The sequence below is a fragment of the Rhipicephalus sanguineus genome, chromosome 4 (assembly GCF_013339695.2).
Source record: "Rhipicephalus sanguineus isolate Rsan-2018 chromosome 4, BIME_Rsan_1.4, whole genome shotgun sequence".
In the NCBI taxonomy this organism is placed as follows: domain Eukaryota; kingdom Metazoa; phylum Arthropoda; class Arachnida; order Ixodida; family Ixodidae; genus Rhipicephalus; species Rhipicephalus sanguineus.
In genome coordinates this window covers 145579377-145606828 of record NC_051179.1, presented here as the reverse complement: position 1 = coordinate 145606828, position 27452 = coordinate 145579377, and the positions used below count along the sequence as shown (strand labels likewise).

Here is a 27452-nt window from a genome sequence, read left to right as displayed (position 1 = left end):
AAAACTGATACATATATATCTTGACTTGTTCTACAGGTTACGCAACTAGACACCGACATTAGAAAACAACTAGAAAACAACTACAAACCGACGTTAGAAAACAATTAGACCTTCATTCCAAGCAGTCAATTTTTTTCAGCTGTTCTTTCTTTCCTCGCACAATAAGCAACTGGAAAAATCTCTCCGACGAAGCTGTCCCCCCCCCCCCCCACAAGAAAAAAAAAAAAAACCTCACAGGATGCCTTGTGCATTCACCTAAGACGACTCGAAGGCGAAAGCCATCTTCTTTGTCTTCTCAGTCGGTGTGTTGATCCTGCCCCGCCACCCTCCGAAAGTTTTGCGCACCTCACCTGCTTTTGCACTGCCTCCGTGATGGGCGCACCGCTGACCAAGCTTCGATGTCATGTCATCGATGTCACGATGACGTCACAAAATTTTGCGACATGTGACGTCATGATGATGTCCTATGGTCACGTCATCAAGTGATGATGATTCCTTGAATCACTCGTGCTGTGCCCGACGGAGCGGGACGGTCAATTTTCGCGTTTGATGAGGCATCTATGACCTTCGCCTAATAAGTACAAAAATGCCCCCACCTCCCCGAAGGGAATCGTGAGGAAATGCGAATGCATTTCTTGCGCCGAGAGTACACGGCGCAGTAATTTTAACGGCGTAAATTAATGACGAGACGTGGATTTGTACCGTAACCATTTATTTACACATTCATCAGCACTTGTTTGTGTTGTCATTGTACCTGACGGCCATAATCTCAGCCTTGTGGTCGCCGTTGGCGTTTCACAGCGGCGTCTCGAGCACACATTTCGAGAGGCGCCCAGCCAGCGGACGGGAGAGTGGGGCGCAGGGAGAAGAGAGAGCGAACGGCGAGAGAAGGAGCGGCGAAGCACTGCACCCAATGCCACCTAGAAGAGCGGTGCGGAGCCGGCGCGCGCCCACGCAACCGCGGTGAGGAGGCGGATCGCGCGCAGTCACGTGGGTGGACGTCGCTGCGCCGTTGCTACAGACGCTCCTCTCCTTTCCTCGCGCCGTTGCTATGGGACGGCGGATTCAGGTCGCTTATAAAGTGCATTCGCACTTAAAAAAAATATTGACAACGATAAAACAAATTGTTGACCTGCAGTCGGGGATCGATCCCGGCCGCGGCGGCCGCGTTTTCAATACGCAAAAATGCTGGATGCCGTGCTTAGATTTAGGTGCACGTTAAGAACCCAGGGGTTCGAAATTTCCGGAGCCCTCCACTACGGCGTCGGTCACAATCATATCGTGGTTTCGGGACGTTAAACCCCAACAATAATAAAAAAAACATTCATAGTTCTTGAAGAGCGTTTGAGTTGAGCGTTCTGTGTCTTGTTAAAAGTGATTCGCTGTTTTTATTTTTTTTTCTGTTTTTTCTTCTTTGCCCAGATGTACATTTCTTATATAAATGCACCAATCTGCTACTGTGTACTTAGACCGCAGTACAAATAATGAATAAATAAATAATATAATATAAATAAATAAATAAAGATAAATAAATAATATAAATAAATAATAAATTATTCCAAAGGAATTGGTTGGAGAAGGCGGAAAAGGATAGGCTAGAAGCCAGGAGGCAGGACGTAGCCAGAATTTTTTTCGGGGGGGGGTTCAACCATACATTATGTATGTTCGTGGTGCGTTTGTATGTGTGCGTGTATATATACCCAAGCAAAACTGAAAAATTTCGGGGGGGGTTTGAACCCCCCCAACCCCCCCCTTGGCTACGCCCCTGCCAGGAGGTAAATAAAATGGCTGAAAGCAAACTGTTTTCGTTGGAACTTGATATTTGGCGCAGCCTTTGAGAGGATCCGAAGATGTGGGTGACCTTCTACCTCACACAGCGGGACGGCGAGCCACTGATTGCAGGCTACGAGCTAGACGGCGAGAACTTCGTTGGGGCGCCAGAAGAGATGACAACACCTGGCCGAATCGAATCCATCGCCACCATTGCCAAAGAGCCAATCAGCGACGTCATCAGCGACGCCAGAGGTACTGTGAAGGTAAATGTACCTTTTTCGGAGTTCGAAGCCTGTGAAAAGCAAAACACCATTAAGGAGCAACTGCCGAGCCATTCTGATGCAATTACAGATACGTCAAGCTGGTCGAACGTTCTTTCTCAGTTCACTTGGTTGCAAAAGCAGCAACTACAGCACCAGCAAGCACTCTTCACGATTCTGGCATCAGACAGGACTCGTCACATGACAGTAAACCCGGACATCTTTGACGGCAGTTCCGGTGTATCATTGGTCGAACTCATTTGAGTGTGCATGTGAACAGAATCATTCGTACACGGACTGCGACAAAAATACGAAATGTGCGAGCATGCCTTTCTGGAAATGCCAAACAATGGTTTTGACTTGCGTTCTGCCCAACACAAAGAAGATTCATGGCAGTCATGGAAGGACAGCTGTGTCAGTGCCTCCAGAAAGAATGCAGTAGAATTATGGGACAAAGACATCAAGTATGAACAAAGCAGTGAGAACCTAGTCGACTATTTCTTCGTAAAACAACAACTGCTGTATAACGCTGATCCGCGCCTTCCAGAATCATGCATCGTGCCACTTATAATACAGGGAATGAAGAAAGGAAGTCGAATGCAAAAGGCTCAAGGAACCTGTACGTCTGAGGAGCTGCTTCGTTTGAAGTACATTAGTTCGACCCTACAGATGCAATCGGGTTGAAGGATCCCCCACCGCAACCTCATGAAGCAGTATCCTCTAGAAAAGGTGTCTTCCCGTACGAGAATTGCGTGACAGATCAGCCGTCACATCATTTCTGAGCTGACACTTCACTTGGAAATCGTCGCATAATTGTGTGCTGGGGCATTTATTGGAGCGAGAGACCGTTTTTATTGTAAGCCCGAACTTCTCTTCGCTGCGATGTTGTCAATGGTTCCAGCGTTCAGCGCTGATCGACACAGGTGGTTCAGTGAGCCTGATTAACGAGGAGATGGTACCTAAAGATGACATCTGTCCAGGAAAACCAATCAGGGTGTGTAGCTATGACGGACGTGCAGAGAGTTCATGAAATGGACCGAGGCAGAAGTTCGCTTCAGAGGCCGGGTAGTACGGGTGAAAAGCCTCGTAATGTCGGATGTTAATTTTGATTTTCTTCTGTCCCGACCCGACATGAAACTTCTGAAAATAACATGCTGTGGAACGATGACATAAGAACTGACAATGTCGAAAGTTGCTCCCATATTGCACGAACGCATCCTAAAATTGTAAAGTGCGCCGACGAAGTCACGTCGAAGTACGCGGAATTTATTTCTGTTGCCACTTATTCCACAGCTACCACAGCAATCGAAGTTCCCTTCGAACTACGCGACAAAACGTCGTAAGAAAGAAGCCATATGCCTTGAGTCTCGAGAAGAAGACTTGGTTAAGACAGGAGCTTCAAGGCATGCTAGACGCGGCACCATTCGACCATCCACGTCTTCGTTTGCGTCACCAATTACGATCGTGCCTAAAGAAAATGGATCGTTCCGGTTATGCACAGATTACCGACTCATCACCGGCAGACAGACTTGTTTCCTTTCTCAATGCCAAGATTGATGACATAATTGATGAGACCGGCGGGTGTGAATGGTTCTCCAGAATAGACTTAGGTAAAGAATATTGGCAGGTACCTTTGAGGGAAGACACAAAGAAGTTTACGGCGTTCGTTACACCATTTGATGTGTACGAATACAACCGGCTCCCATTTGGGTGGAAGAATTCAGGTGCATTTTTCCAGAAAATGATGAATCTGTACTGAAAGATTTTACTGGGAAGTTTTGTAATGTGTACGTCGACGATATCTTTTTTTCAAGGACCAAAGACGACCATGCGATCCACCTGTCGGCAGTGCTGCAAGCGCTCAGTGATGCACACTAAAAATTAATGCAAAAAAAGTGAGTTCTTTTGCCGGACCGTAGTATTTCTCGGCAGGCGCTTGGACGGCAAGACAGAGTATCAAGGAAGAAAGTGTGCAGCGAATCAGATCTCTTGCGAAGCCCCATGACGTCCATTCCCTTCGTGTGTTATTAGGTCTTGCAGGACACTTCAGAGCATTTATAAAAGACTACGCTAAAAAGGCAAGTGTCTCACCACATTAACCAGAAAGGCGTCCCGTTCATGCGGTCTGACGAATGTGAACGAGCCTATTTGGAACTGGTTAAAATCATTTCTTCTGACCTTGTGCTAACGCTGCCGGATTTCACGTTACCCTTCGAGCTCTACACCGATGCTTCACACTACGGAACTGGAGCTGTTCTTTACCAAAGAGATGACAAGGAGCCGGCGTCCCGACAACTACAAGTAATCGGATATTTTCGTACACGTTTACGAAGCCGTAATTACTGCACCGCAGAGAAAGAAGCTCTGGCAGTTGTCATGGCCTTGAGATATTTCAGGACATACTTGGAAGGCAGATGTTTTAAATTGTTCACCGACAACCAGGCCTTGACTAATCTGCTTCATCTCGCACAGCCAAGGGGAGAATTGCACGATGGACAAGCGAGATCCAACAGTACACCTTCGAGGTAGCTCATCGCCCTGGACAAAATCACCAGGCTGCTGATGCCTTGTCCAGACTGCATATACCGCAAGACACAAGCTGAACGACGTCAACTCAACTACATAAGGCTGTGGGAACGTACAGAAAAGTTGACATTTAAGAACGGAAAGGTACACGTGCCGGCGACAGAAGTGCAAGCTATTCTGAGGCTGTACCATAACAGTCCAGAATCTGGAGGACATGATGGATTTTGGAGAACGTACAGAAAGCTCACTGCAAGATTCACTTGGCCGAACATGAAAGCGGATGTCGCTAACTACATTAAGACATATTACGAATGCCAGCTCTTCAAAGCAAAGTTTAGGCCACGAGGGAATGAAATGGTAATGTTGGTGTACTCGGAGGTACCTTTTGAAGTACTTCACCTCGACATTGCGGAACTCAAGAAGAAAGGCGAGGGCGTGCGAAAAACTCAAGCGTTTTTGGTTGCCGTGGACGAGTGCACACGCTATGTTGCTGCTAAGGCCGGCCGTGAACATGCGAATTCAGTGATATCACTCCTGGAGCGGAATGTGTTCAAGGATGTGAAAGTTATTGTTGCCGAGAATGGACCAGTTTTTCGAAGTCGATGGGCAGAAGAAAGAGGTATTAAACTAGGTTTCCCAGCCATACCACCCTGAAGCTAATTCTCTTGCAGAGAGGATGATTAGGGACTTGAAGATGTTTATGTCTTTATACCCAGACTTCAAAGGCGGGTGGAAGTGTGCTCTGGAGGCGGCTGTGTCCCATCACAATCGCTCCTATACTGGAGGACTTGGATGCACTCCCAACTTTGTGGCTTTCAGAAAATCAAGCTGGTTGCCTGCTGATCAAGAGCTTGGGTTGGTTGACAAGATCGTTCTCAAGGAAAAACCCATGGTGGAAGAAGAGAAACAACGATATCGCCAGACGGAGAAAAGGAACTTCGATAAGCGTCATCGATCAGAGATACCCCACGTGCAGCCGGGAAGCGTGATTATTGTGCGCAAAGGTCTCGAATAAATAAATAAATAAATAAATAAATAAATAAATAAATAAATAAATAAATAAATAATACGTTCATTGCTTACGTCAAAGAGGCATTTTCCTTGGATATTAGTAACAGAAGGGCTGCTGCTTGCTCGCATTTGTAGCCTTCTCCGGGACACGGAAACAACTCCCAGGGTACCTTATGCATTCGCCTAAGACAACTCGGAGGCGTCAGCCGTCCGATGTGGCTATACTAACATCATCGTTATCATCACCATCATCGGAGCCTGAGTGGTCGCGCGAGTAGCTGCCCACTTTCTCGATGCTGTCCAACACGATGACGACCATGAATTATTGCTCAGCCCTTTGTAATCGTTGGCCAGCTTTCAACTACTCTCTCGTTTCTCAAGCCACGTGATGCGACGCTTGGTGCGATTCTATGTTTCGGTCACGCATTATTACATCTGTTTGCGTGACTCAATGGCCCGCAAGCCGACTTTATGGGGTCTTTTTCGAATGCAGAACAGCTAGGGAGCTGATTCTGGCTCGAGCACTGATTTTTTATGCTATTTGATGAGGACGGCGTTGGTTTTACAGCCAACTGGCGCATGCCAGAACATTCCGTTTGGTGTGTGCAAACACCTAGCGCACCTAAGAATATCTGGGGTCAACGTCCCAAAAACCGCCGATATGATAGAGGGACGCCCTTAGCGGAGGACTCCGGAAATTTCGACCACCTGGGGTTCTTTAACGTGCACCTAAATCTAAGTACATGGGCCTCAAACATTTTTGCCTCCATTGAAAATGCAGCCGCCACGGCCGGGATTCGATCCCGCGACCTTCGGGTCAGCAGTCGAGCGCCAAAACCACCAGACCACCGTGGCGGGGCCTAGCGCACATATGCCACAGGAATTGGGGAAACCCCACTATCCGCTCGTCCACTTAAAATGAAGAAAGGAAACACGCAGGCGGCAAACGCCAATTAACATCGCGCATGAAAACGCCTATAGCGCAAGTGGCACGCAAGACAAGACAACGCATGTTGTGGCAAAACATGCCTGCTACTCAAATGGAAAGCTTCAAACCGCAAATTCAAAAGGGAATTTCTGGACAACATTTGGGATTTAGTTGCAGGGTTCGTGAACGGGTATGTTTCGAAACTCTGTGTCACCTCTGTGTCGTGTATACTAACAGATTCGCCAGTCATCCACCTTCAGAATAGAATGGTTCCTCAAACTTTTGTACCGCAAAGCCGCACTTAAGGCTATCGCCTTGATATCTACCACGTTCAACTGTCGGATGGAGTTTTTCGGTCCCTTTTTCGTTGTTAAAATGATGACTCATTTAAGCGGCCTAAATACTTTAAAATGAACCTGAAACCTGAGACATTTCGAACGTCTACGGCTTTGACAACTCATACTTTCACACTAAGGTTTGTCTTTTTTTACAAGGTATGATCTGTTTAAGATATTTTGCATCCAACGGGCTTGCATGGGTACGTGTCCTGCTGAGACGAGAACAAGAAGTATTGTTCCAGTCTCGGTGCTAGATTAAGCGCACCGCAGCGCTTCCATTCTGGTGCTTTGAAGACCGCGAAAGGCCAAGCGCTCAACCTACAAGGTCCTGTTCGCATTCCGTCAGCGTCGTTGCCAGAATGGTAAGAACCGAGGCTATTAGATGCAGACATCGCGTTTGTACCTTGACTGAGGGGTGAGGCTCGCCAGGAAGCGCGTCGTACGGCATATTCCATGACCGACATTCAATCACATTTTAAGCATAATGTCGTAGCAGTGAAGGAGGGGGAAAAAGGCTACTATGCGTGGGTACGCCAAGATTTCTGCACAGTGACTTATTCAATTGTTCTCATTCCTACGTGATCTAGCTAGAGTTGTATGAAGCCTTTAAAGTGCGCTTATAGAATACCTTAAATAGCAGAGAGCTGCGTCCGTACTAGCTCAAACGCTCGTATTGCCACGGGCGTTTATTGCTTTATTTTGGTGCATCCAGGTTTCAGCCACAAAACTTAGCAGCGCTCGGCGCAGACCGCGCCGCAATGTTTGGGAGCTTCGCGATTGTTTGAGATCATTCTGTTAAGATTACGCGCCGGACGCGAATAGTCAAGTTTATTCGAGAGCTTACGCGAGCACCAGCGATGGCACTGGAGTTCAGGTGCGATGACTGCTGTATAGAGACGACGCGTTCCGCCGATGATCAGATTAAGGACGGCCGGCGCTCTGTTCGCCGCTATCAGTGTGCAGTGCGAATTGCTCGTACGTTGACTTTTCATTTGCGGGTACAAGTTCGCCCGAATAAAGACTAGTCTCGAACACGCCGGTTGCCGCCTTCTTCAACGTCACGTCCACATGGCAATGCTGTATCTATTTGTGAGAGAGATCGTATATGCGCAACAAAAATTCGTAACCGACGTTGTGCATGCCAGAGAAGGTTGCCGGCTATCACCAAGTGGTACGTGCAACTAAATGCTTTGTGCGTAGTACTGCGTACTACTCTCGAAGCCCATTTCAAGCGCTGGCGTGAAGGGCAGCACCGCTCCAGCTCAGATGTAGTGGCATCATCTTACCTCAGGTACAAACAGCAATTTTTGAAAACGAAAGCTTTCTTGCCGTGGCAGTAGTGGAAGTAAAGGTTATCCCCTCTAGGCTGTCTTGTGTGCCTCCACTCTGGGATTTGTATGGTTTTTAGGAGTGCGAGCTGATGCCGCAGATATATATGGGAACTATGAGATTTCCTGTAATGGCTGATGTTTCAGAGCTTTTTATTTACAATGCGGGTGACTATGTAGCACACAAATGGCGCTTTCGAGCAATGCTTACTTTATGACGCGGCACCTAACGAAAATCGAAAAAGTAAGCGACTCATCAGACGTATAGCTGCGACTCTCTTGTATTTCAATATGAGGTTAGCAGCTTGCTATAGGTCTACAGATTTCGATGGATGTAGCCATAACCGATGAATACCAGCACATACATTCGCCACATCATTGCGAACGCTAAACCGACAATCGCAGGGATGCGGAGCTTGAAGCGATGAACAGCGGTTAAACACGGCCTTGCCCAGCTACGTTTCACGTTCCACCGTCACTGAGCTTGCAAGGCGTCTGCTAACGCGACGATACTCTTAAACGCTATCGCACTGTCAAGCTCGTAAGACATGATTCTGGAACAAGTTTGCCTGTTGCGATGTATTCAGGAAAAGCAGCCTCCAGAAGCCCAGAAGACACCAATGCCAGCAAGCTTCCCGCAGCGACTCCGTCGTCTCCAGTGGTAAGCGAAACTCAACATACATCCCTGTAATCGCCTTTTCGTCGGTTTCAAGACTGCGATAGCAGCAGCACGAGTTGCACACCAGAAACTTCCGGTCACTTCAATCATCACTCTCTAACACCGAAGCAGAAAGCGTGTTTTTTTAATTGGTGCCAGAGTAAGGAAAGACTCTTTTTCCGCTTTCAGATAAAAGGAAGGCGCTTAAAGTTAGGGACTAACTCTTATACGTGTGCAGTTTAGAAAATATTTATTTAAAATATTTGGCCAGACACAGAGAAAAGTGTTGAAAATGTGCGGGCTATTCGCTAAGGCTTTTGTTCCCCGCTAATGCTACCAGGCAACGCCGGCGCTGAAAACCGGAAGCCGTCCAGCAGCTGTGTTTGCAAAGAGCGAGATGGACAGGATGCGAGAATACTAACCCCAAACCTCCTAGCAAAACGTAAAAAAATACCTTTTGTTTATGTATTTTTAAACTGTCCATATACGACTCAGAGCAGGTGACTGAATGCGATGTGATAGCCTAATTAACATTGATTTCGTTGGTTCAGGACGGCACATCTGAAAGCTTGATTAAACTCAGTGTTCCGGTAGAAGAAAATTACACACTAGCGTTCGTACTACCATGCGCATTAGCTCCTGAACCTCTTTTAAGAGTGTAGTCATAATACAAGTATTGTACAATAAGGGTTTTTAAACTGGGCTACCTTAGGTTCCAAACAGACGCAGTCTAAAACAACCAACTTTCGGCGAATGAAGGCAAGTGAAAGGATCTATATTTCATCAGACACATGGAACAAAAAAATCACAGCATATCCACGGAGTGAATGATGATGAGTGGCGAAGCTGCGGAGGTTCATCGGTAAACCGTGAATCTTCCGTGAATTCTGCCCAGTACATCATCACCGACGTGAGATCGGGCGTTTATACTAAAGGTTCGATGAGTTATGACGACTTGCAGCTCACTTTAATTTTACATGTACGCTGTGAATTTTCATTGTTTAGAAAACCATTGCTTTAGAAAACATCTGGCGTCTTTCGTTAAGCAGCTGGCGTCTTTTCGTTTTGCTTTAGAAACATCTGGCGTTCTTCCGTTTTGCTTTTACAAAACATCTGGCGTCTTTCGTTGGTTTATTCATCAATCAACGGCGTTTTGAACAAAATTTTATTGTTTAATCACGCACAGGAGAAATCTCACCAGGCACTACCTTGGAGGTAAAGAATGGCTGCTAATGGGAATGAGAGACAGAAGAAGTCGGCTTTAGCTACCGCTGCGAATTTTTTATTGTTCAACAACGCACAGGAAAATCTCCCACCGGCACCACCTTGGAGGTCAAAGCGTAAGACTGGTTACGCACTACGACTACGACTACGACTACGAGGGACGAACGGGTGCCGCCTTAAGGAGCTTCGCCCTAAAAAATTGTAATGGCTTAGCTCGGCTATGCCAGGGTCACGTGTAAGATATATACTCTTTAGGTGAGGACACTCGCGAGACGCGATCGACCAGATAAAGTAACAACGCCGACAGGCCGTCGGACCGCTGACGGCAGCGGATCCTACCGGCAGGATGATGCAACTTCAATACATAAACGCGTTCCCGTCAACTGGCGCTTCGCGGGAAATCTGAATTTCCTAGTCAGCGAACGCGGCTACGGCACGCCAGCAACTCAAGTTAGAAACGCATATCGCGTTTTTACGAGCGAAAAACAAGACATGCAGCGGAGGCCGGCGTTGCCGCCGACTGCGTCGGTGCTATAGCAACGGTGCAGAAAGCATTTTCTCTCTTTAAGTTGCGTCTTCCTGCCGCTAGATACCCTGCGGTCACCGGACCAACAGACGCACGCCGTTGTTACTTTATCTGGTCGAACGCGCTCTGCATGCAAGCCGAGAAGTGTCCACACCTAAACAGTATATATCTTACACCGTGGCCAGGATACACGTAGCGTGAGCTAAGGTTCAGCGATTATTCTTAGCTCTCCTTGTTATCTAGGATTAGCCTGACCAACTTTCGTCTAATGAATGCAAGTGAAAGAATCTATATGTTTTTCAGACACATGGAACAAAAAACTGACACCATCTCCCGCTAAAGGGAACCATGTGTGGATGAAAAGCAGCGGGGAGATGGTTCGCTTGAGCGGGAGATGATGTAATTGTTTTTTTAGGAGCTGGCTCGCCAGGTTCTTAAGCTGGGGCGAAGTCCCGCGCCGTAAGCTGCATCCATCCATTCAAAGCGTCGTGGAACGCGAAGAGGAACGCTACGCGCGTTGTGTCTTCCCTCTATGCTAGCCGTCAATTCTCACAGGGCGAGCGGGGAACGCGGTCGACAGTCGCGCGAGAGGGGGGGGGAGCGTAGGAGAGGAGAGAGAGGGGGAGGGGATGCGCATCCCCAGTGGGGGTGTGGAAGCCCCCGTGGCGTGCTTGTGCTGGCTCGCGCTAACGCTGACACTGGCGGCGGCGTTGACGCTGGCGCTCATCGCGGCGTTGCGCAGGAGAGAATGAGGCGCGCGAGAGGGGGAGCTTGGAGAGGAGTGAGGGGCGCGCATGCTCAGTGGGGATGTGGACGCCGTGGAGAGAGGACAAAGCCCCCGCCTTAAGCTGCTTCGCATCTAAAAAAGTCAGTTTCGCCGCAACGGCGAAGCAATGAACACGATAGCAAGAAATCGAAATGTCACACGAAGAACCAGAAGCAGCTCGATTCTTGCAGGGTGCCGCTGAAGCACTAAGAGGACGCCCTAAATGAACGCACAGGTATACACAGGGCAGCGTGAACTAACAACTGTCACAGTTGTTACGCCTATGTGCTTGAGCAACAGGCTGCAAGTGTCGACAATGGAGAATCAGACACTTGCTTGCTGGCTTGCGTGACCCTTGATTCTTGGCTCTTACCCCATACGGGAGATGGGCATGAAACCGGCGGTTATAAGATAAATGGGGAAATTAGGACGCTTTTAGATATTTCTTCTTTCTTTTAAAACTGCGGTGCGTGGAGTGACCCTCTGCGTCTCCTACCACAGGGGGAGTGGTTAACGTGTGCCCGGTGTTCTTTTGTGTTTTAGATGCGAAGCAGCTTTTGCGGGCTTTGTCAGTATTCATTGGCGACCGTCCGCTTTCTCCACTAGCACAGCTATCTGAGAGCGCGCCGCGCCAAGGAGAAGTCGTCTTCCTCTTGTTCTTCGATCGCCTTGATGATGATGCGTGCAAAGCACTTAGGAGCCCGGGCTTGGCCGTATGCTGTCCTAGCTTGGCGTAACGCCGACAAAACCATGTGTGCTGCCAACGGGCTAGCGCGTTGCCTGTGTAGAGGCTGGGTAAGGCGCTTTGGCCTCTCCGCCTTACACTCTCTCAGCCAATCACGTGATGGCGTCGGCGAACGAGATTCTGCAGACGCGCGATGAACCAAGCGTTGTATCCTATCAGACGCGCTGACACGTGCTAGCGTTGCGGGCCTGTGTAAGGGGCTGGGTAAGGCGCTGTGGGCCTCTCCCCTTACACTCTCAGCAATCACGTGATGGCGTCGGGGGACGAGATTCTGCGACGCCCGATGAAACCTGCGAGGCGTGCTCCAACAAGAGTTGGGGGACTACAGGAATCATGGTGTGCTCCACTTGCAAGGACGCGTTAACACGGGCAAGGTGCCCGTGATGACGGAACTTAAGTCGACCATGCGCTGCTCATCCCTACATGGTTCCCTTTAGTGGGAGTGGGGTAATTTTTTTTAGATGCGAAGTATCTAAGGTCGAGCTCAATCCGGCGGTGGTGGTGGTGTGCGGCGTGGCCACCCTCACTGCGCATGCGCATACCCTCTCCACACACCTCCTCTCCACTTCCTCCTCCATTTCCCTTCCCCTCTACCCCATCTCCACTCACCCTCTCCCCCTTCCCCTCTCCACTTTCCCTCTCACTTTCCCATTTCCATTTTCCCTCTCCACTTTCCCTCTCCCATCCCCCTTTCCACTCCTCTGAAACGGGCTAGACATGCCGAAATTCTTCCTGCCAACGCCGCGATGAGCTCGAGCGCATGCGCGTCTCCTCCGCTTCTCTCTCCTCTCCCACGCTGCTCCCTCTCGCCCGCCTGTCGACCGCGTTCCCCGCTCGCCTGTGAGATTAACGGCCAGGCTAGATGGAAGACACGACGCGCGTAGCGTCCTCCTCGCGTTCCCACGACACGAGGTCGGTAGCATGCCCAACGAACGCCAACGGAACGCGATCGTGCAAGTGCTCCGGCTTCGCATCGCCTCATGGTCCCCTTTTAGCGAGAGATGGCGTAATTTTTTCCTTCCACGAGTGGGTACAAAAAATGGCCACTTTGTCGTGCACGTCTCAAGGGCAGTATCGAAATGAAATAAAATTAGGAGCGCTGTGTCTGCAAGTGTCGACAATGGGAATCAGACGCCCTTAGATATTTATTTTCTTTTAAACTGTGGCGCGTGGAGTTACTCCCTGCGTCTCCGTCACAGGGGCGTCTGATGCATAGTGTTCCAGGTGTTCTTTTTTAGATGCGAAGTATCTTAAGGCGGAGCTCAATCCGGTGGTGGTGGTGGTGTGGTGGTGGTGTGCGTTCTGACCACCCTTACTGCGCATGCGCATACCCTCTCCACACACTCCTCTCCCCTCTCCACACCTCCTCTCCACTTTCCCTCTCCCCTTCCCCTCTCCACTTTCCCTCTCCCTCCCCTCTCCTCTTTCCCTTTCCCCTTCTCCCCTCCCCCTTCCACTCTTCCTCTGAAACGCGGGCTAGACATGCCGAAATTCTCCCCTGCTCAACGCCGCGATGAGCTCGAGCGCATGCGCGTCCCCTCCCCTTCTCTCTCCTCCCTACGCTGCCCCCTCTCGCCCGCCTGTAGGCCGCGTTCCCCGCTCGCCCTGTGAGAATTAACGGCCAGGCTAGATGGAAGATACGACGCGCGTAGCGTCCCTCTTCGCGTTCCACGACGCGAGGTCGGTAGCATGCCCAACGAACGCCAACGGAACGCGATCGTGCAAGCGCTCCGGCTTTCGCATCGCCTCATGGTCCCCTTTAGCGGGAGATGGTGTAATTTTCCTTCCACATCATGATTGGGTACAGAAAAGGGCCACTTTGTCGTGCGCGACTCAAGGGCAGTTTCAAACTGAAAGAAAATTCGGAGCGTTGCGTGATAGAAAACACGCTCACGCACCTCCGAGATTTGCTTACCACCAGCGGTACATTATAGGCACCGTACAGTCGAGTTTCCAGTGCGACTGCAACGCCAGAACGCAAAACCTAGCGGACAAAAAACGCAATAATGAACGGGGTTGCTCAAAATGGAACGCGATGTGCGCGTCTCCCTTCTGAATGAGTGGGCGGACTGCGGCCGGGATACACGGGGGACGCGTTCGCGCGTCTGTTTTCTGCGTGCCCCTAACGACAATGCCAGCGAACTTGGGACGGGCCAGTGCGAGCAACGCAGCTCCCTCTGGTCAGTGTACGGTGCCTATATAAATAGCTCGCCGTTATTTCGCCAGCGCATACAGGCGTGTGGCTGAGTTGTCTAAGCAGCGCGCTGGGGAGCGAGGGGTTGCTGGTTCGAATCCGCGGTCGGGTACTTCAGAATTTTTTTATTGTGCCTTTTTTGTATATATACATAAATAGACATATCCGGGACATGACGGCGCCGACAGACGGCGACGGCAAATAAGCCGAGAGTGTCCATATAATTGCTATCGCAATAAAAATTGTAATGGCTTAGCTCGGCTATGCCAGGATATACGTAGCGTGAGCTAAGGTTCAGCTGATTATTCTTAGCTCTCCTGGTTGTCTAGGATTAGCTTGAATATCATGCTTACTGCTGCTTCAATGACACACCGTGATGGTGTACGCATTATGTGACACACGTATATTATTTTTTGCTCAACGCCATTTCTCTACTGCCACAAAGACGGCTCGGTGGTCAGTGTAGTAACACGCTGCCGTCTCTACGGCCCCAACGCCCGGCGCAGCGCCGGCGTTTGGGCCATAGAGACGGCAGCGTCTCGTGCCCGGTCAACACCATCTATTTTTTTCTAGACAAGACCTGCGCACTCCCTCCGTGACGTCACAGACCTTGCCCGACGGAGAGGGACGCTATCACCCGTGGCGCAGTTGGGCGTTCATGCAATGCCAGCAGCGGACGCACTCGGTCAGTCGACGCTGCACACGCGACAGGGACGCGATCAGCCCGCCCGCAGCCACGGGCTCATAGCGTTCAAGTGTTCTAGCGTTCCGGTGCGCGAGCTGTGTGACATCACTGCTCCTTCCGCATGCGCAGCATGGCTTTACGTGCACGCGAAACCGCTCCGGCTCGGCCAGTGTAGCTAAAGCCGTGTTCAGACTACGTGCGCAACGTACGGATTGTCGGTAAGGATCGCGGCCGTAAACGTAATCAACGCAATGAGCTTGTTCAGACGTTGTTGTATTTAGCGTAAAGTACATAACGTTTCGGGCGTAAATGTTGGCGGGTCCACGACTTTTACGACCACTACTGATGCGACCGTTACAGCACGACCAATGGGCAAAGCAGTTTCGGTTTTCACCTTCCGCTCACGGGGCTTCCGGTCTCCCCAGATTCCGCGTCTTCATGTGCGTCATGGCATGCAGCAGCGTGTCTGTGGAGCTGGTTTGCCCGTGTTCTCGCGGCAAGTTCCACGACGAGTGCGGAAGGGCCTTCCTTGTGCAGCGATGAGTTGCTCGTCGATGAAGAGCGTCAAAGACCCATTCTCTACGACCAACGGCGCCATGTTGGAAAATCAGAGCGGTGATTGGCCCGTCGTAAAAAAACATATTACCGAATGGCTCAATGTGAACACTCGCGGTCGCTAGCAACGTAAACGGACGTTAAAGCAGTTACGCGATACGACACTTATGACAGATGCGACTGCAGTCTGAACGCGGCTTAAGGCTAAAAACCGACATCGGCAGCATCGAGAATCAGGATCCCAGCAGGCATCGGACAGAAGCATTCTGCTGCATTCAAGTATTCTACCACAGAGCCACGCAAGGTCTGGAAACTGCTTTGGAAAAGACCCTATGCAGGCACAATGTCGGTGCAATGTCAAATATTGTTGCAGTGTGGCTATCTAATTTTACAGCAAATCAATAAACACTACTACGTACTCATATGTAGAGGCGCCATGTCGGGTTAACGTCAGCTGTGGTTCCAGTATTGGTTCCGATTTTAACTAGTCAAAAAACATTATATTTGTATTCTTATGATTCAGCAAGCTATTTTCAAGCGCCTCTCGAACCCGGGGTGTTAGGTTAACGAAAGTTAGGTATGATATTCACACCATCGCACATTAAAGTGCAGTTCGTTTCGGTAACGCTGACGTCTGTGCTCAAACGTGAGTGCTGACGCTACGTCAGACAATAAGTTACCCTTTAAAGGCCATCCAAAAAAAAAAGAAGAAAACGGCAGGAAGTGGAAGATGGAAGCTTGCGAAGAAAAATCGGTAAACAGGGGTTGGGTGCTCGAGCCACTGGTCTTTAAGGCCAGTCTTATCGACCTGCCTGGTAAGCCCACAATGTGCACACAACTACTACAATTACAAAACGCGTCACCCACCTCGTAACGCTTGGTTCAAAGCCAAAAAATGCAGCATACACAACCACTCACTGACTGCTTCGCATTAAATCGATTCCCACAAGGTGTGGGATCTGCCGAATTTTTTTATTCAATGTTAAGCATGTTGCCCTTCGGACTCGACCAACTACGGGGCGGGGGAAGGCAGGGAGTTGGAAATTTGCCGCCCCCCTTATGGGGAACCCTGCGGACGCCTATTTCAACATGTAGCAGCTAATCCAAAGGCCGAAAGAAAGGAGTACTGAATGCGTCTCATTAATTATTCGCAATGCTGTCGTTTACCAGGTTGCCAGCGTGCCAGCAATGATAGCGGTGTTCCTCTATAACTGCTGCGTAAGTTACTAAAAAAAGCAAGAAAAAGAGCACTAAACTGCAAAATGATATTCCATGGTATGGAGGCATTTTTAAGTGCTGCTGCGATAATTGGGTTCAATCCGTATGTAATCAGTGCGCCCATAACGAGAGCCGCGCAAGATTATACAGACCCTTGTACGTAAGCTATTGTTGTCAGCGTTACTGTGGGCTGGCGGTGGTACGCGTTGCTTGAAATGTACTCGGGACAGGCAGGCACCCATAGGCGTGCGCAGGTTCCCTTTCAGCGGGGGCGAAGGTTCGTCGCAGCGGCCCCCCTCCCATTATGTCAATGTATGGCGCTGACATTGCGCCCCCCCCCCCGTGTCGCAGCGCCCCCTCCTATTATGTCAATGTGTGGGGCTGACTTTGTGCCCCCTCTTAGGTGAATAGGGGGGGCGGCCGCTCCCGCCTGCCCCCCCCCCCCCCCCGGTTCGCACGCCTATGCAGGCACCCACAAGCTCAGACGGAGCTCAGAACTGGCAGTTGGCCGACTGTTGTAGATATGAGTGCGGGTAATCAAACGTTTCGTCTTAAAAGGGCATGTGCGCGAGCTAGTTGGTTCGAACTTCTCGTACTTGAACGGTGCTACAGAATGCACACAAAAACATGGTTGCTCCCTCCGTCATAGGAATCTGTATTACACGAAAGTGAAACGCGTATTTACAGAAGTAGCTAAATGTTCATGCACATCGCTAAATGAGAGCTTGCACAGTGTCTGTGGTGTTCGGCGGCTATAGCACCGTTTCATGCGGACGCACCGGCGTGATCCTAGTGGCATATCCCGATCCCGACGACTAGCGTCAATGATCATGGTTAAACCTCTGTGGTAGCTGAAGTAGTTAGCATAAGCCCGTACACAGCGTATGGTGAATCCCGCGCAAAGATGACACCAGTAAGCACATAATCACTAGTGCTCGGTATGTGCTCATGGAAAGCGTCGTCATTTGAGGAAAGAAACGACAAGGTGTGCACTATTTAGTAAATGGGTAACCTACGCTTCTGCTCAAGCGTACACTACCACACAGCCAGGCCCGTAGCCAAGAATTTTTTTTCGGGGGGGGGGGGGGGGGGACACTTGCTGAAAACCTGACTTTTGAGAAAAACACTTTTTATTGTTTATGTTTGGTAAAAACATCTACTTCACCAAAATTTTGGGGGGGGGGAGGCGCGGGCCCTATCCCCCCCCCCCCGGCTACGGGCCTCCACACAGCGCTTCAGGAACGTAAGAGGCAGAGCTCGTAGCTTAAGCCGCGAACGCGGGAAGACGTTCTGCTGCCTGCTGGCGTCTCTCTCACTGAAACAAAGCACTCACTCAAACTGTATTGAAAGGAAATAGAGTGGAAATCGGGGAGCCAGCTTCCGATGCGCTGAGACTACCGAAACGGGCAGAGCGCTCGGCTCTTAACGTCGCGGACCGAGATGTCGTGGGCTCGACTCCCAAGTCATCCAAATGAACCAAACATTTTCTTCTGTGTGTAGCGAAGCATTCCTATTCAGTAATGGGTCGTCCTGTCGAGCGCCTTCCAGTGGGGTCGTTCTCTTCTCTGAGAGCACGCCCCTCGTGCAGAGAGTCGGCCCCGCTTTGACTGTCGCTGCCGTGCGCCGTCGCTGAGTGCCCGTTAATAAACGTCTTGACAATTTGGTGGAGAGTGCTGTGCCCTTTAAACAACTACGGTCCGCATTCGATGCCCTTGGAGCTTCGATCCCGTACCGTGCCTGCTACCATGACTCAAGACGCCGCCCAGCAAACGCCTCCTCTTGCACCGACGCCATGTCCGGGTGTCCCCCGCATCCGCGACCCTCCTACCTTCACCGGCGCGGATGGCACCGACGTCGAGGACTGGCTCGCGATCTACGAGCGTGTGAGCGTCCCTAATAAATGGGACGAGGCAGGCAAACTGAGCAACCTCGTTCTACCTCGCGGGTGTGGCAAGTCTATGGTACAACAACCACGCATCCGATTTCGCTACGTGGTCCGCTTTCAAGACCGCCATCATCGACGTCATTGGCCGCCCTGCCGTTCGCAAGCTGCAAGCCGAACAGCGGTTACGTGAACGAGCCCAGCAGTCTGGCGAGTCTTTCACGAGCTACATTGAAGACGTGCTCGACTTGTGCAAGAAAGCCAACGCAACCATGTCTGAAGCCGACAAGATCCGGAACATCATGAAAGGCATCGACGACGATGCCTTCACCATGCTACTCGCCAAAAACCCTCGCACTGTGGCAGAGGTCATCACGCCTGTGCCAAAGCTACGAGGAGCTACGCCGGCAGCGGCTGATGACGCGTCGACCTCCATCACGCGACGCCGATCTCGCTGGCTTGTCGGCCGTGTCGGACCACTCCGTACTTACTCGCCGAAATCAAGTCATTCGTCCGGGAGGAAATTGCCCGCCAGTTCTCCTTACTGGCCTCCTCTCACCCGCAGGATGTTGTACAGTCGTCGACCACACTGGCTGCCTCCCCTACGCCGGGCTATTGAGCAGGAAATCGCGGAGGTTATGCCGGAATACACCAGCCCCCTCCTGCGTCTGCGCCGCTCAGTTACGCACAAGTTGCAGTCAGGCCGCCCCCAGCGCTCCTGTGGTGCCCCCGCTAACAATACGCTGGAGCCGTCACCAGGCCTCAGGCATTCGAAGCGAGTGTGCCGGCTGCGTACGCCGACATCATCAATACGCTCCCGACTGCAGTCCACCATGCAGTCGTCCATATCAGCAGCGGTCCCGTCCCTCGCGTCTGCCACGTGGATGGGACCTAGCCCCGGCAAACCAGATGGCGCACTTCCGACAACCGCCCGATATGCTTGCGTGCGGTTGCGCCGGTCACGTAGCCCGCTATTGCAACCCGCGTGCAGCCGCCTCGAGTCGGATCAGCCGTCACCAGCCAGTCCAGCCGCCCGTATTATGACCCGCTGCCGCCTATGTCAACGACGTCACGCCCAGGTCCATCTACCCGTCGTTCACCGTCCCCACGACGCCGCTCACTGTCACCGATGCGGCCTCGTCCGGTTCGCACGAGACCAGGAAAACTAGTCGTCGCAGTCCAAGAGGCAAGGGCTGCGACGCTATCGAACAGCCAAAGCCCCTCAGCAAAGCCCATCAAACGTAGTAGACGTGTTTGTAGATGGTGTGCGCACATCGGCCCTTGTAGACACTGGAGCTGCCGTTTCCGTTATGGACGCTAAAGTTAGCCGACTACTACGAAAAGTGACGACGCCACTTTCCGGGCTCTCCCTCCGTACAGCCAGCGCTCACAGTATTCACCCGACAGCGGTGTGCACAGCCCGTGTCAGTGATTCAGGACGCTCTGTACGCCGTCGAATTCATATAATTTCCTCATGCTCTCACGACGTCATCCTGGGATGGGCTTTTCTCCGCCCGTCACGCCGCCGCCGTAATTCGTTGCGCACCAGCCGAAATAGAGCTCTCACATTCTCAGATTTGACGCCGGCGACAGTACCACCGCTGTGACCAAGGGACCTCGTGAAAGACGACACCACACTTCCTGCAAACTCGTCAACGGCTGTGTCAGTCTGCTGCACCGGTCTCCCCGACGCCGCTGCACTCCTCTCTCCATCTGACCTAGTCTTCACTAGAAAAGGCTTGTTGGTGCCATTTGCGACCGGGCAAGTCATTCAGGGCGACACCGACATTTTTGTTACGAACCCATCACCGTACATTGTTAGGTTGGTGCAAGGGGAATGTCTCAGCAGAGCTGAAGCCCTCGAAGACGCACAAGTTATGGACGCACCGGGTGACACGCACTGCGCCAACTCCCATTCGCTCAGTGTTGTTTCCACATCTGAATCGTCACCCGCTGATTTATTTGGTTCCTCGGTTGCTGAACACCTTACGTCGCTCGAGCGCTCCCAGCTTCTATGCCTGTTGGAAGAATTTCGTTCTTCGTTCGATTGTAGCGCAAACTTCTCTCGGCCGCACGTCTGCTGTCACGCATCGCATCGACACTGGCGCCCAACCACCACTGCGGCAAACGTCCATATCGCGTGTCGCCAACAGAGCGTCGTGTAATTACCGAGCAAGTCGAAGACATGCTTCGCCGCGATGTTATTCGACCCTCAAATAGTCCGTGGGCGTCTCCTGTCGTTCTCGTTGCGAAGAAGGACGGCTCTCTGCGGTTCTGTGTGGACTACCGACGACTCAATAAGATCACCCGTAAGGACGTCTATCCCCTACCTCGAATAGACGATGCCATTGACAAGCCTGCAAGGAGCAGAGTTCTTTTCATCGCTCGATTTGCGCTCAGGGTACTGGCAAGTCCCCATGGCTGATGACGCTCGACCGAAGACAGCGTTTGTCACACCCGACGGCTTGTACGAATTCAACGTCATGCCGTTTGGGCTGTGCAATGCGCCTGCGACCTTTGAGCGCATGATGGATACCGTTTCTGCGCAACTTGAAATGGCACACGTGCCTATGCTACCTCGACAACGTCGTCGTTTTCCGCCCCAGGACTTCTCAACACACCTTCAACGCCTGCGGCAGGTTTTGACGCGCTTGAGCGACGCCGGGCTACATACTGAATCTCAAGAAGTGCCGATTTGCAGCACGGCAGCTGACGATACTAGGATACGTGGTGTCCAAGGACGGCATCCTCCCAGATCCAGCCAAGCTTCGGGCCGTGACAGAGTTCCCCAAACCTACGTCCGTCAAAGAACTGCGCAGTTTCGTAGGACTATGCTCCTACTTTCGGCGCTTCATCCGAAACTTCGCGACTATCATATCACCGCTGACGAAGCTCCTTGGAAGTAAGCGGGCCCCTCAATTCGTGGTCGTCAGAGTGCGACGACGCTTTCGCAAAGCTCCGTCGTTTGTTGACGTCTCCTCCCATTCTACGCCACTACGACCCTACGGCCCCTACAGAGGTACAACACTGGACGCCAGCGGTGTTGGCCTCGGTGCTGTCCCTTGCGCAGCGCAAACCTGGGTTCCCGGAATATGTTGTCGCATATGCAAGTCGTACGCTTACTAAAGCCGAGGACCAACTACACCGTCACGGAGAAAGAATGCCTGGCAATCATTTGGGCCCTTACAAAGTTCCGACCTTATTTGTATGGTCGCCCATTTGATGTCGTGACCGACCATCATGCACTGTGCTGGTTGTCGTCATTGAAGGATCCCTCAGGCCGCCTTGCCCGTTGGGCACTTCGCCTGCAAGACTACGACATCCGCGTGCTGTACCGCAACGGACGTCAGCATGCTGACGCCGACGCCCTGTCGCGCTCTCCCTTGCCTGACGACAATGCCCACAACTCAGCGTCTCACTTTGTCGTTTCCTTCCATCGATATTCACACCATCGCTACCGAGCAGCGCAAGGATCAATGGATTGCCTCACTGATAGACTTGCTGACTGATCCATCGGCCACACCATCCACTCGCTTGTTGCGTCGTCAAGCCCACCGTTCGCCGTTCGCGACGACCTGCTCCACCGACGCAATTACAACGGCGACGGCCGCCAGTGGCTACTAGTAATACCCCGCAGTCTGCGTTATGATATATGCGAATCGTTCCACTCTGATCCGCAGTGTGCCCACCCTGGGGTATCGAAAACCTACCACCGCATTCGCCAACGTTACTTTTGGCGAGGGATGTACCGCTACGTGGAGAAGTTCGTTCGCTCCTGCATCGATTGTCAGCGCCGCAAAACTTCAACGCACCTGTCGCCAGCAGTTCTGCAACCTCTACCTTGCCCTGACCGACCGTTTGGGCGCGTTGGCATCGATTTATATGGGCCAGTTCCCCTGACGTCATCTGGTAACCGCTGGGCCATCGTCGCTGTAGACCACCTCACGCGATACGCTGAAACTGCTGCCCTCCCTGCGGCTACAGCGAGCGATGTGGCTGGCCTCCTTCCTGCTCCACCGATTCATGCTGCGTCACGGTCCACCCCAGGAGCTGCTCAGTGATCGAGGCCGTGTCTTCTTGTCGGAAGTCGTCGAAGCCATTCTCAAAGAGTGTAACGTTGTTCACCGCAACACTACTGCTTACCACCCGCAGACGAATGACCTCACCGAACGCTTCAACCGCACGCTAGGCGACATGCTCTCGATGTACGTCGCCGCCGACCACACGAATTGGGATGTCATTCTGCCCTTCGTCACGTACGCCTACAATACCGCTCCTCAGAGCACTACTGGTTTCTCACCATTTTCTTATTGTATGGCAGGCACCCGTCGCACACCATTGACACAATCCTTCCCTACAAGCCGATCGATCTGAATGTGCGCCTATTTCTGCCACAGCCAGACTTGCTGAGGAGTGTCGCGAGCTCTCCAAGACCTTTACTACGAATAGCCAAGAGCGGCAGAAAAGTATTCGCGGTGACACCACCAGTTCTGCGTCCACGTTCCTTCCTGGAGCGCTCGTATGGCTCTCGGGTCCCTACCACTGCACCTGGCCTCTCTTCCAAACTACTGCCCAAATACGAAGGCCCCTACCGTGTCGTCGAACGCACATCCCCGGTGAACTACCTCATCGAACCCATCGACCCATCTTTGGACATGCGCCGTCGAGGGCGCGACAATTGTCAACGTGGCGCGCCTGAAGCCCTACCATGACCCGCTCATAGTGACAAGTTGCTAGGTCGCCAGGCGGCTCCCTTTTCGTAGCCGGGGAAATTGTAGCGAAGCATTCCTACTCAGTAATGGGTCGTCCTGTCGAGCGCCTTCCAGTGGGTCGTTCTCTTCTCTGAGAGCACGCCCCTCGTGCAGAGAGTCGGCCCCGCTTTGACTGTCGCTGCCGTGCGCCGTCGCTGAGTGCCCGTTAATAAACGTCTTGACATGTGTTTTTCTTTGTCATCTGGTCATGCGCATTTTACCGACGTCACATCCGTGACGGAAATGATGTCAGTGAAATCTTGTTGGACCCCGGCACATAACATTTTCGTGTTAAAAAACTACGCAAGGACGATTGCTGACTGCCAGCTCGTTGACTGCAGTCAGTCACCGTGCTTGTGTACCTTATACGTGTGTTACTGTAACGTTGTTTAAATATCCCAAGCAAACGCATTTGTTCTGAAAGTCCATACCACATCCAGGCCTTGCGGTGTTAACACTGTGGCAAGGCATCCTGGTTCATAATGCATAATGCGCAGGTGAATGGCTCGGACACTAATGCTCGCCAGCGTCGGCTGGGCCACAAGCGGCGCCCGGAAGTCGTCGTCGCGCTGACCGTGGGAGGCGTCCTGGTCGGAGCGCTTTTCAGTGCCGTGCTCGGGATGCTCTTCATGAAGACACCGAAAAGACTTCACAACGAAGCTACGGTGAGTGCATTTGGTGCCGGCGTTTTTGACATTCCGTTAATATAATCCCTGCAAGTTAGGTGCAGGTCGACTATCACCTTCGAGCTCTCTTTGCTCTAATGATCAATGCATGGCACAGCTTGACTGCGACGCGGATTCACGAAGAGTCTGTGCATAGAATGCAATTTGCAGAGATTGTCAGGTGTGGGAATCTTTTGCAGATGAATGCGTGGCACCCGGTGGGAAGAGCGATGGAACAGCCTCGATAATGCTCGTATTATGGTTGTACACGCTTGACGCCACTGTTCGCTCCCTTTGGCTCTCGTGACAACACAGAGAATATTTGCACGTTGTTACAACGAAGCCGTCTTAGTCTAGCAGGGGCCGTAGTAGTAGCCGTCAGCGTCCGCAAAACACTCCTAGCAGGTGGGTGCCATCGGCTGAGCCGGCAGGACTCGTGATCTCGTTTTGAGCGATCAGGCGTAAGCGCCCGCATTCCAAATCTAGCGGCGGATTCACGACCACGTGATCTCGCTCGCCAGTCGTATAGACTCGCGCCTACAGACGTCGCTGTATACGTCGCTATAGACGTCGTGTATAGACGTCGTGTAGACGTCGCTATAGACGTCGCCTATAGAGCTCGTGAAGCGGAGGCCAAGCGCCAGCGGAGAGCTGACGACTCCGACCTGCGAGATCTCGAAATCATGGCAACACGGCAACGAAGGGCTGCCGTTACTACTGAGGGCATGCTAGGGTTATGGCTTGTCCAAGTGGTTGATTGTGCAAGAAGGGAAAACAGCGCGAATTTTTAGACGAACACAAAAGGGAGAGAGACGACGACAGCTAGGGCCACTGCAAGGAATGCCGCTAGAAGGTTCATCGCGCGCATACACAGCTTAGACGTAGACCATCTTCACGGAGTGGATGGGCTGTAGATATTTTGATTCATCTCATATTAAGGCAAAACAGAGCTGAAGTCTAATGTTAATAAGCGCTGGAACGATAGGCGAACTGTAAACGATAGGAGCTAGAAGAAAGATAGTGACAAGAATGTTCACAAACTGCTGAGGAGAAGGAGCTCGCGATATCATCTGGCCGATTTAATTTTCGGCTGCCAGTTATCTTGAGCGTTATTTGCAACGTTTCCATAGCATATGGCATTCATATGGTAATATATCTGTTATATTGAGTTCACTAGGCTGTACTGGATGGTTCAGTAAAGCTATCTATGTGTACCACATCCTTCTTGAGAAGAGGGTGTTAAGATTACAAGCATTTAATTTGCCAAAAGGTTATATTTTCCTATGTGAGAGACTGCAACAAAGCATTTACCATCTTACGAGCGAACCTAGGGTAAAATTCACAACACTTTGTTCTCAAGTGCTCTCTTTCACTGGCAGGCCGCTTTCGGAATGATATGTCCAATGTTTAGATTCGTTGAAATTTGCTGTTGTGAGCCATTACAGCGCAAGAGCTTTTTGTGAATGCAGTGACCCTGCATTATCCCACTCAAGTCTCCACGAGCCTAATTAGAAAGTAGTAAACGCAAACTAAAGAAGGAATATGGGGTCCCGAAGGACAAATAAATGACGCATTTAGAACAATGGGGACGTCAGTCACACCACGAATGGCAAGACAAGAAAAAAAAATAGTTACACTGCCGTGAGGTTTTCGTAGTATGTAGTCCAAGGAAACGCAACAGAAGACAAGAAAAAAAAATAGTTACACTGCCGTGAGGTTTTCGTAGTATGTAGTCCAAGGAAACGCAACAGATGGCGACATCTTTACTAAGAACTTGTTGATTACCAATGCAAAAATTACTGTGTACCGAATTTTCTTTAGGGAAATAAAAAACCGAACAAAGCAAGTTCTGAAAAGTTTAAAAAAAGCGACGTTGAACATTTTGCTTGAGATATGGGCAGAAAAGAACACCAACAATAATGAAGAGAAGTTTCGCAAGTGCAAAGTGGATGGAGCTGCCACGCGAGGCATTGAGATGAAAAAACACGGCTTGACCACTTAAACCATTCCCTGCTGATGCATTTGAATTGTTATTTTTGAGGGTGTCATTTTCTTGAGCGATCAATTCATTTGCACCTTAGGTGACTGCGCAACCGGACGGATGCCTCACGGTCGAGTGTCGCTTCGTCGCCGACAAGATGCTCGCAGCGATGAACCAGAGTGTGCAACCTTGCGACGACTTTTACGAGTATATGTGCGGCAACTATCACGGACCTGACGCGAACATGTTCGCTGCGGTAAGCCCAGTTAGTAGCATGCGACATAGCCGTGTACTGTTGAAACTTATCGAGACCATGCGCCAACTGTCAGCATTTCGCGACCTCTCTTGCACCATTTGTACCCCCTCCGCAACAGCCTCCCTTCCCGATTTCTCGTAGCTTCAAGTCTCCGTCTTCTCAACTTTCTGACTTACACCTTCAGGTGGAGCAAAAGATCCAAGGTACCCTAAAGGAGCAGCTCAAGTCAACGACAGTCCCAGAAATAGGCCAGAGCGCGTGGGAAAAAGCAGCCGGCATGTTCCAGGCTTGCATCGATGTTGGCGTCACACTGAACACTCAGGTCGGTACTTTCGTGTGCGACGTGTACTGGGCTCAGCTGCCTCTGAAAGGACCGCTAACTTACTGATAACTATTCGGCGATAAAAGAGCTGTGTCTCCTCGACAGACCATTTCCTTGCGAACATGCAGACCAGAGCTCTGCACTTGAGACTGGTTACAGCTCTTCAGAAGATATAAAGCCAAGAGAATATACAACAAAAACCCGTTGGAGAGAACAAATGGTTCTCTGTGAAACAAGGGGTTCATCGTCGGGGTAAAGCGCAGTCATTAATGAGCAAGGTCATCAATATTTAGCTGTGTGTGCGGAAAGTATATATTGCGAACGTTGTACTAGCAGCGTGGGGAACTATCAATTTCCTGTAGCTATTGTGAAGGTGAACATTGCATCTCGCAACGGGCTTTTCTTGTGCATACGGCTACCTGTTTGTTTATCTATTTTGATGTAACCGGTCCTTTAAACGTGTAACCACTGCTTTGCGCAAACCGCCGCATCCTGTCTGTTGTCATCGCCTTGTCCGTTGTCCTTCTTTGCGCTGATTTCCAAGGTCAAGGATGCCGACAGATGGATACACGGAGTGGAATAGGTTTCAAACAGGAGAAAGTGCCTCAGGCAGGCTGGCCTAACGTTTCAATAGGAGGACCTATCTTTGTCAAAGGCGCCTTGTCATCCTTGGCGTGTTTTAAAGGGTTAGTGAGGACGTCATGTCCAGCGGTGGCGCTTGTCGCTGTTGGTAATTTTTGCCTGGAAAGAGAAAAACGTGGCAAGGTTTACACTCCTCCCTCTACACTCCTCTTTCACTAACCCTTTAAAACTAACACGCCAAGGATGACAAGGCGCCTTTGACAAAGATAGGTCCTCCT

At 51.0% G+C, this 27452-nt stretch overlaps 1 protein-coding gene across 1 annotated transcript in view; it reads left to right on the top strand.

Moving 5' to 3' along the window:
- Positions 1-1850: 1850 nt before the first annotated feature.
- Positions 1851-27452, top strand: part of LOC119391684 (uncharacterized) — a 63189-nt gene continuing 37587 nt past the window's right edge. The window contains exons 1-5 of the mRNA XM_037659347.2: positions 1851-2025; positions 8752-8825; positions 23866-24033; positions 26115-26270; positions 26455-26592. Coding sequence (XP_037515275.2) covers positions 1851-2025; positions 8752-8825; positions 23866-24033; positions 26115-26270; positions 26455-26592 — 711 coding nt within the window. The remainder of the gene's footprint in view (positions 2026-8751; positions 8826-23865; positions 24034-26114; positions 26271-26454; positions 26593-27452) is intronic.